We start from the raw sequence: 12704 nt of genomic DNA on the forward strand, positions 1-12704 counted from the left end.
CACAACAAGATACACGTAACATGAAATTAAAGTGACCAGTGGAAAGTCCAGGATTGGAGACGTGCAAAGATTAGCAGATGGGGGGGGGGGGGGGGGGAGGAGATGGAGGGGGTTGGGGGGTCGGGGGGGAGTCAGTCTACCCCATGACAGAAGGCAGAGGAGTTGTACAGTTTGATAGCCACATAGAGAAAGGATCTCCTGTGGCAGTCTGTTGCAGAAGGTGCTCCTCAGGTTGAGCAGTGTGTCATGGAGGGGGTGAGCTGCATTGTCAGGTAATCAGGTAAAGGGTGTGATCACTAACATAACTGCATCTTTGCCACTGGCAACTTGCAAAGAATCCAACTACATGGCCATTACGATAGGAAACACATTTCCACAAAACAGATTAATTTCAGTGAATAAGCAGCCGTGACTGATTTGTTAGGGGCGTGATAGATCCTGATGTGCCCACGAAATAGTCATCCTTACGGATGTTGATGTTAAGGTGATGAAACCAATGATTAATCAGCTTAGAATCTTGCTTAAATTTTAGTTTTATTAGTTTATAACGAACATGTAATTATTCCTTTAGTTCCTTCCTCCTTTGCCCCCTCCCCTCGCCCCCACCCCTCCCCTCGCCCCCACCCAACCCTCCCCTCGCCCCAACCTGTCCTCTCCATGGGCAGTGGTTGGCCACATTGAGAGGATAAAATCACAGGCTGACGTATCAGGAAAGTCTGTTCAGTTGCTGCAAGATTGTGAGAATATTTACTGTCAGACATTGACAGGAATTTTGTGGAAAGGTCACATTTTCTACAAAGTGTTCCATTTATTCATTTTTATAGATTTGGTTTAAATATCATCGGGTGCTGGTGTGAGAGGAGGAGACAGTGTGTGGCAGGAAGTTTAAATGAATGTAAATGGGCATTGGGTGGATAAAGGTCAGTGAACACTGCCCTGACCGTCAGGAAACCGCTCGCCCTGTGAGGTATCCAGCAGGTGGCTTTGTATTGCGTTGGCCCAGAGCACAGTGGGAATATCAATGGTGGAGAGCTCATTGTGTGGCAACACTGCACACATTTCAGCAATCCCTGTCTTCAACGACTTCCCCGCCCACATTTCTAAAGTTCAATGGTAAACGAGAATGTCTCATTTTAGGCTGCAGTATAATTATACTCTATCTTTGGTTAGCTCTGTGTCTGAATGGCCAGGAATGACTAACCCTGTTAGAAATTTAAATCCTCTCTGTGGGTGAGATAGGAGGTGTGCTCTGCCTCTGTGCATGGACACAGACATCACCCACTCCACAGGCAAATCAATAATGCCCGATGAATTGAATTGACTACATTTGATTGGCCAAGTATGAACACATACAAGGAGTTTGCCTCGGTGCGTTGCTCGCAAGTAACATCACGATATACAGTAGACAATTAAAAATAAAACATTATCATGCAAACATGTAAAGAATGAAATAAAATACCAGAGCAAAAGGAGGCTACAGACTTTTGGTTATTGAGTAGAGCAACTATTCGTGGGAAAAAGCTGTTTTTATGTCTGGCTGTGGCAGCTTTGACAGTCTGGGGTCGCCTTCCAGAGGGAAGTGATTCAAAGAGTTTGTGGGCAGGGTGAGAGCGGTCAGAGATGATCTTACCCACTCACTTCCTGGCCCTTGCAGTGTACAGTTCATCAATGGAGGGAAGGTTGCAGCCAATAACCTTCTCAGCTGATCGGACGATTCGCTGCAGCCTCCAGGTGTCGTGCTTGGTGGCTGAACAAAGCCAGACCATGATGGAGAAGGTGAGAACAGACTCTACGATTGCCGTGTAGAATTGGACCATAATTTCCTGTGGCAGATTGTGTTTCCTCAGCTGCCGCAGGAAGTACATCCTCTGTTGTGCCTTTTTGACTGTGGAGTCAATGGTAGCCCCTACTTAAGGTCCTTGGAGATGATGGTTCCAAGGAACTTAAATGACTCCACAGATTACTGTGGTGTTGTTGATGGTGAGTGGGGTGAGGGGAGGGGGAGCTCTCCTAAAGTCTACAATCAATTCCACTGTCTTAAGAGCATTGAGCTCCAGGTTGTTGCGATGGCACCAGGAGGCCAGCTGTGACACTTCCTGTCTGTAGGCAGATTCCACCCCATCCTGGATCAGTCCAATCAGGGTTGTGTCGTCCGCAAACTTGAGAAGCTTGACAGAGGAGTCAGTGGAGGTGCAGTCGTTGGTGTAGAGAGGAGAGAGTACGTAACCTTGTGGTGCTCCAACGCTGAGCGTTTGCAGGTCCGAGATTTGCTTTCCCAGCCTCACATGCTGCTTCCTGTCTGTCAGGAAGCTGGTGATCCACCGACAGAGGAGTTCAGGCACAGTCAACTCGGAACGTTTGGAGTGTAGTAGCTCTGGCACAATGGTGTTGAATGCAGAGCTAAAATCAACAAGCAGGATCCTCGCATAGGTCCCCTGGCGGTCTAAGTGCTGTCGGATGAAGTGCAGGCCCAGGTTGACTGCATCGTCCACAGATCTATTGGCCCGTTATGCAAACTGCAGAGGATCTAGCAGGGGGTTTGTGATATTTTTCAGCTTGGCCAACACAAGTCTTTCAAGTGTCTTCATGACTACAGAGGTCAGTGTGACAGGCCTGTAGTCATTAAGACCAGTAATCCTTGGCTTTTTGGGTACAGGAACAAGAATGGAGACTTTGAAGCAGGCAGGGACAGTACATGTCTGCAGGGACTGATTGAATATGTCTGTGTATACCAGTGCCAGCTGTTTTGCACAGAGCTTGAGGGTACAGAGATTGAGAACATTGCTTCTATAGGTTAGCACAGGTTGTGTGTAAGGAGCATTGCTGAGGTCCCGACTGCCTCTAGGTTGTTATTACATTTGTATAGAGTCTGCATAGTATTTCCCATGTTGCATTTATGATACATCATAAATTAAAGCAAGGAGGCAGGCAGTAGTCACACTGATGACCCTGGGGTTACCTGTGAGCTAGGTTGGGTTCAAATTCAATTCAATACTCTCATGACTGACTGCCGACAGTATTTCATTCAATCATATTTCTGCGGTTGTTTAAATATTGATCGGGGGCTGGTTTGATGTGGAGGTTGCCTGCCATGTACAACATGTAGAACAGTACCATGTTGAGTGGCAAAGGCTGATAAACACTACAGTGCGGTTCCTTTCTGCCACTCAGTGGCTGCCACCAAGTTGCATTGTGCCGGCTGGTGAAGAATGGGGATATCCCTACGCTCCCCATATTCCATTGGGAATAATAATTAGCTTCTTAACTACATTCAGCGACTTGCCCTCTGCAGCTTTAATGGTAGAGTTCACATCCTCTGAGTGAAGAAATGTCTCCTTGTCTCAGTCCTACTTGTCCATGGGTGATCGATGGCCAGCATGGACTCGGTGGGCCGAAGGGCCTGTGTCCGTGCTGTCTCTCTAAACTAAACTACGCTTTCTGCTGCAGATAATTTCTAAAAGAAACAATATGACTCGGTGGCAAACAGTGAGGACCCGTGACGAGGTTTTTAAGGCTAAAATTAGTAGTTAATAGGCAAATTTGAAACAAGGATTTAACAGATAATCATATTGAAGGAAATGTCAAAAATCTTATCAGTTTCTCAAATTAACATCATGACATCAGTCTCCAGTTTGTAGTTTTTAAGGTGAAAAAAAAACCTAGTATTACATGTTTAAATTAACCATATGTTGCCTTTTATGTATTTTGATATATATTCATTGAACAAAACTCAATTAGTATAGTATAGTAGTATATCTTTATTGTCATTTTCCTGTACTCACATACCCAGAGGAAACAAAAAAACGTTGCTCAACCAGTGTCCATTCAGTGTGCAGTAAAAAATAAATAGAAATAAAAATACATATATCATGAACTAATTAAACACTCTACTCTCTACTAAACATCAACAGGCGTTCCGATCGGCAGCGGCACGACAGTGGCTCTGCTGCAGTGTGTCCAGGTTGGTGGTTGGTGCGCGATACTTTGGCAGGGGGCAAAGTCCGTTTATCAGTCTTATAGCCTGCGGGAAGAAGCTGAGGAGCATCCTGCTGGTTTTGCAGCTAATGCTCCTGTACCTCTTCCCAGATGGCAGGTTGGAGAATATGTGATGCGATGGGTGGTAGGGGTCTTTGATGATGGAGATGGCTCTGCTGATACATCTTCCTGTATATGTCCAGCAGGAAAGGGAGTGGAGCAGCAATAATCCTGCTGGCGGTCTTCACAATCCTGTCTAGTGGGTGCCGTTCGTACGCCTTGCAGCTCCCGAACCAGGAAGTGATGCCGTAGGTTAATGTGCTCTCGATTGTCCCCCTATAAAAAGTTCGTAGGTGTGTAGTGGGGAGACCTGCTTTCCGTAGTCTTCGGAGAGGGTGTAGTCGCTGCTGGGCTCTCTTGACCAGTGCTGTGGTGTTGGTCGTGGACGTCAGGTCATCTGACAGGTGGAGTCCTAGGAACTTCACGCTGCTGACCCTTTCCACATCAGCTCCATCGATGTGCAGAGGTGACTATATGACTAACTAATGTGGTCAGGTTATAGATTTGTTCACCTGTTACAGGAAAGATGCTGTCACGCTGCAAAAGTTGCAGAGAAGATTTACAAGGATGTTGTCAGGACACAAGGGCCTGAGCTACAGGGACAGTTTGAGAAGGCTTGGAACACAGGAGGATGAGAGGTGATCTTATAGAGGTGTATAACATCATGAGGGTGAATCTTTTACCCAGAGTAGGGGAATCAAGAACCAGAGGACATAGGTTTAAGGTGAGGGGGCAAAGGTTTAATAGGAACCTGAGGGGAATTGTTTTTACAAAAAGGGTGGTGGGTGTATGGAACAAGCTGCCAGAGGAGGTAGTTGAGGCTGGGACTATCCCATTGTTCAGGAAACGTTTGGACAGGTACATGGATAGGACCGGTTCGGAGGGATATGAGCCAAACGCAGGCAGGTGGGACTGGTGTAGGTGGGGTGGTTGTTGGCATGGGCAGGTCAAGTCGAAGGGCCTGTCTCCACGCTATCTGACTCTATACATTAAAGTATAAAAACTGCAATATTTATCAAGCTGCATTGTGTTGTGTAATGTTAATCTTGTAATCAAAGATTAATGTGGAAAATAACAGCTCACATTGGAGATAACCGTGAAAATGGGTGTATGGTGAAAGGGTGGTATCTGTGGGCAGATGTGGAGGGTGTATCCACTGGGCAGATGTGGAGGATGTTTCTGTGGGCAGATGTGGAGGGTGTATCTGTGGGCAGATGTGGAGGATGTATCCACTGGGCAGATGTGGAGGATGTATCCACTGGGCAGATGTGGAGGATGTATCCACTGGGCAAATGTGGAGAATGTATCCACTGGGCAGATGTGGAGGATGTATCCACTGGGCAGATGTGGAGGATGTATCCACTGGGCAGATGTGGAGGATGTATCTGGGCAGATGTGGAGGGTGTATCTGGGCAGATGTGGAGGATGTTTCTGTGGGCAGATGTGAAGGATTTATCCACTGGGCAAATGTGGAGGGTGTATCCACTGGGCAGATGTGGAGGGTGTATCCACTGGGCAGATGTGGAGGATGTTTCTGTGGGCAGATGTGGAGGGTGTATCCACTGGGCAGATGTGGAGGGTGTATCCACTGGACAGATAATTTGAGCAATGTTCACCGTTATAGCATGAATACAGTGTGCGTGATATTTTTGAAGAACTGCGTAAATATTCACTAGCTCGCTGTGATCACCATCGACTAGTTTTGGTGCCTTATTTAATTTGTGGAACAGCCACACGACACAGCTGACATTTTGTGCCTTTTCACTTGTTGCCTTTAACTATGAAGTAGAAGGAGGGCTTGGTGAATGAGGGGTTGGTGAGTGAGGGGTTGGTGAATGAGGGGTTGGTGAATGAGGGGTTGGTGAATGAGGGGCTGGTGAGTGAGGGGTTGGTGAATGAGGGGCTGGTGGTCTGTGGAATTCTCTGTCTCAGAGGGTCTCTGGATATTTTCAAGAGAGAGCTAGGTAGGGCTCTTAAAGATATCGGTCAGGGGATATGGGGAGAAGGCAGGAACGGGGTACTGATTGGGGATGATCAACCATGATCACATTGAATAGCGGTGCTGGCTCGAAGGGCCGAATGGCCTACTCCTGCACCTATTGTCTATTGTCTGTTGTCTATTGAGTGAGGGGCCGGTGAGTGAGGGGCTGGTAAATCAGGGGCTGGTGAGTGAGGGGCTGGTGCTCTGTTCAAGCCTCCACTTTGGCAGGTAGCACTTTAATCCTGATGCATTTGACAAATCGGCCGACACTGAAAGCTTTGACCAAGGTGCTGAGATCTGCCGTGATGTATGACCAAGTCTACCTGATAAATTCTCACGTCATGTTGTGTGCAGCAGTGATTTGTCACTTTTGGAGGGGTGTGTGTACATACATTAACATTGTTAAAATGCTGATCCTTACATTCGCTACTCGCTGACAGTCTCCAAAAATGCACCAACTGGTTGAAAACTTTAATGATATTGTGATAAATATATCAGATCATCAAAGTGAGAAGTGGGGAATCTCCGTGCTTCTGTAAAGATTTGATGAGCAGCAGTCGGGCTGTTGTGCTGTTTGAGCTTCTACTCTGTGAGAGGAATACATGTGGAATCACGTTGAAATATGGATGAACCTCAGTTAATGAAAAAACATTACATGCTTCGTTCACCTCAATAAGAACAGATAACGTCACGAGCCGACTATCAGTTCAAGGCCAGGTGCCAATTAGATGAAACTGTAATTCATGTTTAGCTCTTTAATCAAAACACAAAGTGCTGGAGTAACTCAGCCAGTCAGACAGTATCTGTGGAGGAAATGTAAAGGCAATGTTTCAGTTCAGAGCCCTTTTTTGATTGATTGAAAGATACAGCACGGAAACAGACCATTCGGCCCACCGAGTCCATGCCGACCATCGATCACCCGTTCACACTAGTTCCATGTTATCCCACTTTCTCATCCACTCCGTACACACGAGGTCACACGAGGAATTTACAAAGGCCATTTAACGTTCAAATCCACACATGTTTGAGATGTGGAGGGAACTGGAGCACCTGGAGGAAACCCACGCAGTCTCTGAAAGAACACGAGGTCAGGCTCGAACCTGAGTCTGACACTGGGGCAGCAGTACTACCCGCTGTGCTGTGGGGCAGCAGTACTACCCGCTGCTCCTTCTTCACACTGATAACTCTAATGTATTTGTTTTTAAAATCAATATATTTGCAGCTGATTGATTACATACTTTTGGATCGGTAAAATAATATTTACAACACTTTAAAAGCCAACCAGACATAATTGTGAGTTTATTCAAAAATTTTCATTTTGTTTCCATAAAACTGGTTTGGACATATTTCTTGTGCTGACGGTGAGATCTAGTCTATGGACTGCATCCATTCACCAACACGACACGTGACGCTCTACTTTAAACTGCCCAGCTTCTAAACAGCTGCCCACTAACGTACTGAGTACAACGGTACAGGAGGAATTGCTCAGAGACCACGAGTACAGTTCACTATTGTTACACATTACATCGTTAAATACAGGAGAATCGCCTCGACCTTCGCACGCACGCGCATGCACGTGCACGCACGCACACACACGCACGCACACACAAGCACGCATGCACACACGCACGCACACACAAGCACGCACGCGCATGCACGCACACGCAAACGCATGCACGCACACACACACATGCACGCACGCACACACATGCACGCACACACGTGCACACACACACGCACGCACACGCACGCACACACACACGCACACATGTACGCACACGCACGCACGCACACATGCACGCACACACGCACACGTGCACGCACGCACACACGCACACACACAAATACACGCGCACACGCACACGCACGCACACACGCGCACATGCACGCACACACACGCACTCACACACGCACATGCACACGCACACACACACGCACACACGGATGCACGCACACACACGCACGCACACATGCACACACACGCACGCACACACACGCGCACACACACACGGACGCACGCGCACACATGCACACACACGCAAACACACACACACACACATACACACGCATGCACGCACACACACGCACACACACACGCACGCACACAAGCACGCACAGACACACACACACAGACACACACACACATACACACACACACACGCATGCACACACACACACACGCACACACACGCGCACACACACACACACACGCACGCAGCCGCAGCAGTGTGCCAATGTAGCAATCTTTTTTACTGAATCGAACATGAGCAAGTGGGGATTCTGCGACCTGCTTTGGCTGCTTCCTTCTCTTGCTATTCTTCACGGAGCGAACTCTCCCAAAATCACTACGGTACGCCTGCCATTCCCCGCAATTTGACAAGACACTAACTGGGTGACCCATTCACCTCCCTCCCCGCTGTAACACTGCCAGCAGGGTCTGTGCTTTCTTCATCTGGACCCCAACATTTAAAAGTAGTCCAGTTACAACTGGCTCTTTTGTTTACATTCTGGTTTACAAAAGGTTTTAGGAATAGTTTGCTGAGACATCAATGACAGTGGCTTTCAGTTCCAGGGGCCCGCTCTGTGTTTTTTCTTTGTCCCATATATTGATAAGAGGAGGGTAGAATGTGTTTGAGGAGAACGTGGCTTTATTCTGTACGTACTTTTCCAAACGACCGTGCCCACAATTGTACTTTATCCTCCAAGTCCCACAGAGATAAAGCCACATCACGCCAGTGGCAAGGACGATGACACCCAGGGCAGCCAGAGATGTTGTCATGGTTCTTTCCCTGCTCGATTGTGAAGGCAAAGCCAATCCTTTAGTTGTGACGTTGAGACATTCCTTGTGGGTTTGTTGGTTAATGTTAAGGATGTAAATACACAGCTGGTACTGTGTGTTGGGGTGAAGGTGTGTTACATTATACACATGTGTATCTGTGGGCACCCTGGCAGTCTGAGTTACCATGGGGATATTGGGATCTGATTTGGAAGACCACTTGATGTTAGATGCCAGGCTATTTGGCAGGGCCTTCCAGGAGACGAGGATGGAATGTGTGGCCACGTCCTTTACCCTGGCGTTCAGTGTTTCATTGGTGTTTGGCAGCAACGACTGATTCACCGTTACAATCACAGTTCTCAAGTCTGCCCCCACCAGATTGTGTGCCACGCAGGTATGGAGGCCAGCCTCCTTGGTGCTAATGTTGGCCACATGTAGCGACCCCTCAAGGTGCACCTTGTATTTGCCGCTGGCCGTGTTGGGCAGCAGCCTATCACCAGCCGGGGTGATCCAGTAGATCTCTGGTTGCGGCTGGCCTGTCGCTCGGCAGTGCAGAGACACTGAGCCACCGCTGCTCAGGTTTATCGTGGAAGGGAAAGATTGGGCGGCTATTAGCGGAAGGCACATATCCGTCATTTCCCTGAAAGGAATTTCTCGAACATGTTGCCCTTTGAATTCTGGAGGGTCAAAGCAAAACAAAGACTGTGGCTCCATGAAGCGGATGTTTGTTTTGTTAGTGTTGATCCAGCGGATGACACAGTCACATCGGATGGGATTACTGTGTATGCTGACTTCCTGCAACTTGGGCAATGATTCCACCACACCGCTGTACAGGGCACTTAGTGCATTGGAGTTGAGCATCAATGTCTCTAGTTGGGGGGCTCTGTAGAAGGCGTTGGGATGGATGTACGAGAGCTTTGGGTTGTTTGTGGCTTCAATCTTTGTCAACTCTGGCAAATTATCCAGTGCCAAGGAGTCAATAGAAACCAACTCTGCCATGTTATTGATGCCCAATTCCTTCAAATGCAACATGTTTCTGAAATCCCCTTGCTGGATCCTCTCAATGGGATTTTTATTCAAATCCAAGAATTTGAGATTGGGCACTCGCTGAAGTGCTGCCGTGGGAACACTGAGCAGTCTGTTGTCATAAAACGAAATGCTTTCCAAGTTGTTGAGGCCAATCAGAGTGCCTTCCCCCAGCTGGGATAGCTCCATTCCAGCTAGGACTAGGCTGCGCAGGTTGCTCAAGGGTTGGAAGCTCAGCTCTCCGAGGTGGGAGATGGGATTTTCTCCAATGGTGAGAATTTCCAAGCGCGGTGTAGCCTCAAACCACCTGCTCTTGATGGCAGTCAGTTGGTTGGAGTTAAGGTGTAGTCTGTGGAGATAGTCAAGGCCTGTGAACGCTCCTGATGCAATGCTGGAGATATGGTTATGGTTGACGTAAAGTTCTTGGAGGTTGCTGAGACCAAGCAAGCAGCTGCCAGGTAGTTGTGTCAGTCTGTTTTCCTCTAGGTGTAGGGACAGCAGCTGAAGCATGGTCCCCAGGTTAATGTCATGGATGGCTACAAAACTGTTTTGGGATAAGTCAATCTCTGTCAGGTTGGTCAAGTTGTCTAGTTTGTTCTCGATGTTTGAAATGTTATTACTCTGCAGCAGTAACACCTGTGTGTCAGCGGGGAAGGTGTGTGGCATTACTGCCAGGTTGACATCATTACAGTCTGTTGTTGCAGCTTCCATGTAACTGGATCTGGGTGTGAACCACGGCCTGGTTTCACACACACATAGTTGTGGACAGTCCATACTTCTCCCAACAATCTGCACTATTGCGCTGACCACCAGCCCCACAACATAGTTAGCATTGAATAATGCATCCTTCATCTTGAATGTGTTCCCTCCACACCGGAATAGGTCCGTTAAAGATTCAGTAATGACTGGCGTTCAGCGTGTGTTACTGCCCGCTGCACGGGGGTGTTGCAGTCTCATCTAATCCCAGTGACCTCGCAATCACCTCATCCAGCGATGCCATGCACACGCAGTGTGTGGAAACAGCTCAACCGACGCTCTCTGAAGTCAAACTGATAAACCACCAAATCCTGGCAATTTGGGGGAGGTTATGCACACCATTTATATTCCCATGGCAGACAAAAATGCTGGAGAAACTCAGCGGGTGAGGCAGCATCGATTAATGTTCGATCTTCTTCAACATCCTTTAAAATGAGCGGAATTGCCTACAAAAAAAGCACATGTATTCTCGTCAGACAGAATAGAGTCATGTGTTCACACTTGCTCGTCTATATTCATGCACATATATTGTACACCAGGGTTTCAAGGAAGGCTGGTACATAAAGGTGAATCCTAATGAGCATTGCGTGCCCAATGAATTTCATCTCATTCTGAAACATTCACACGTTCATTATTCAGCAGGTACACTTACAATGTTGCACTAACGTTGTTGAACATTGTAGACATAGAGGACTATAGATGCTGTTTACACAACAAGTGACAGAGTGCTGGAGTAACTCAGCGGGTCAGGCAGCATCTGTGGAGAACATGGATAGGTGACGTTTCACAGAGTGCTGGAGTAACTCAGCGGGTCAGGCAGCATCTGTGGAGAACATGGATAGGTGACGTTTCGCAGAGTGCTGGAGTAACTCAGCGGGTCAGGCAGCATCTGTGGAGAACATGGGTAGGTGACTTTTTGGGTCAGGATCTATCTGGAGTTTGAAGCACTTTTGTGAAAAATTGTAGCTGGTATTTGGTTTCTAGAGTCCCTTATCGATCATGTTTTTTGTAATGCATGTTGGAATAGTCAATATTGTTGAATAGTTGCAGTGGATCATGAAACAAATCAATGTACAGTCTCCCAGGGGACAATCCATCTAAAACGATCCTATTGCTAAATAATGTAAGAATAAAGTGCCCATACTGTACATCATTGTGTATCGTACATTTAGCAAGGGATTTCTGTTTCTGTCAACTATTGACATTTGCCAAAACACACTTTATGCTGTCAAGACATGTTAACAAAATATAGAGACATGGTTCTGAAGTACAGAATATTTTATAGAACACTGGTTGGAAATTCAGATTTCTGTTTCAAATGAGAAGGAGAAAAAACATGAACAATTGAGGGGTAAACTCTTTATCAGAACTGCAAGTTGAGCGTGTTTTATAGAGGCGTGGACAAGAGGAACAGGTGTAGTGATGGGGCGATCATTGGTGGAATCAGCAACAAACATGCATGAAATCCTTGTCCAGACTTGTACCTCGATTGAGCATCAGATGCATTCTGAACCAGGCAGATAGTCTGCTCCCTTGGCTCACCAGTGGAGCAGAGAGGAAACTAATCTCACGTTTGGTTCTGGCTCTTCAGAATGTCACACACAACTTGTCCTGATCAGTGCCTCAGAAAACCTTTCATTAATATATTAAAGATGATCCATCTGCACAGGGAGATACTTTTGCCAATTGTTCCATGGATGGATATGTGGCTTAGATGACCAGTACAATTTGTACAAAATGTTGAGTAACTCAGCGGAACAGGCAGCATCTCTGGAGAGAAGGAATGGGTGACATTTCGGATCGAGACCCAACCTTCAGAGTCTGAAGAAGAGTCCTGACCCGAAACATCATCCACTCCTTCTCTCCAGAGATGCTGTCTGTCCCGCTGAGTTACTCCAGCATTTTTCGTCTATCTTCGGTGTAAACCAACATCTGCAGTTCCTTCCTACACATTACAATTTGTATATTTGTTTATCCCTGCGACTGCAAATGAGACTTTGGGAACTCAGTTTTAGTTGTTCCATACAAACCAATAGCTCAGGAGCCTTTTGCTTGCTTAAAAATTAATCTTTGTTGTTTTAATTAACCTGGTTCAAACATTGTGCTGCTCACATATTCCCTGGCAGTCAC

General features: G+C 46.9%; 2 protein-coding genes across 3 annotated transcripts in view; one reads left to right on the forward strand and one right to left on the reverse strand.

Moving 5' to 3' along the window:
- The window catches only part of immp2l (inner mitochondrial membrane peptidase subunit 2), a 240086-nt gene that overhangs the window by 105246 nt on the left and 122136 nt on the right, over positions 1-12704 (forward strand). The window lies entirely within an intron of this gene.
- lrrn3 (leucine rich repeat neuronal 3) overlaps positions 8134-12704 on the reverse strand; it is a 30906-nt gene continuing 26335 nt past the window's right edge. Inside the window, exon 2 of the mRNA XM_033037394.1 lies at positions 8134-11020. Coding sequence (XP_032893285.1) covers positions 8541-10670 — 2130 coding nt within the window. The 5' untranslated portion in view covers positions 10671-11020 and the 3' untranslated portion in view covers positions 8134-8540. The remainder of the gene's footprint in view (positions 11021-12704) is intronic.

Source organism: Amblyraja radiata, chromosome 19 (assembly GCF_010909765.2).
Source record: "Amblyraja radiata isolate CabotCenter1 chromosome 19, sAmbRad1.1.pri, whole genome shotgun sequence".
Classification (NCBI taxonomy): domain Eukaryota; kingdom Metazoa; phylum Chordata; class Chondrichthyes; order Rajiformes; family Rajidae; genus Amblyraja; species Amblyraja radiata.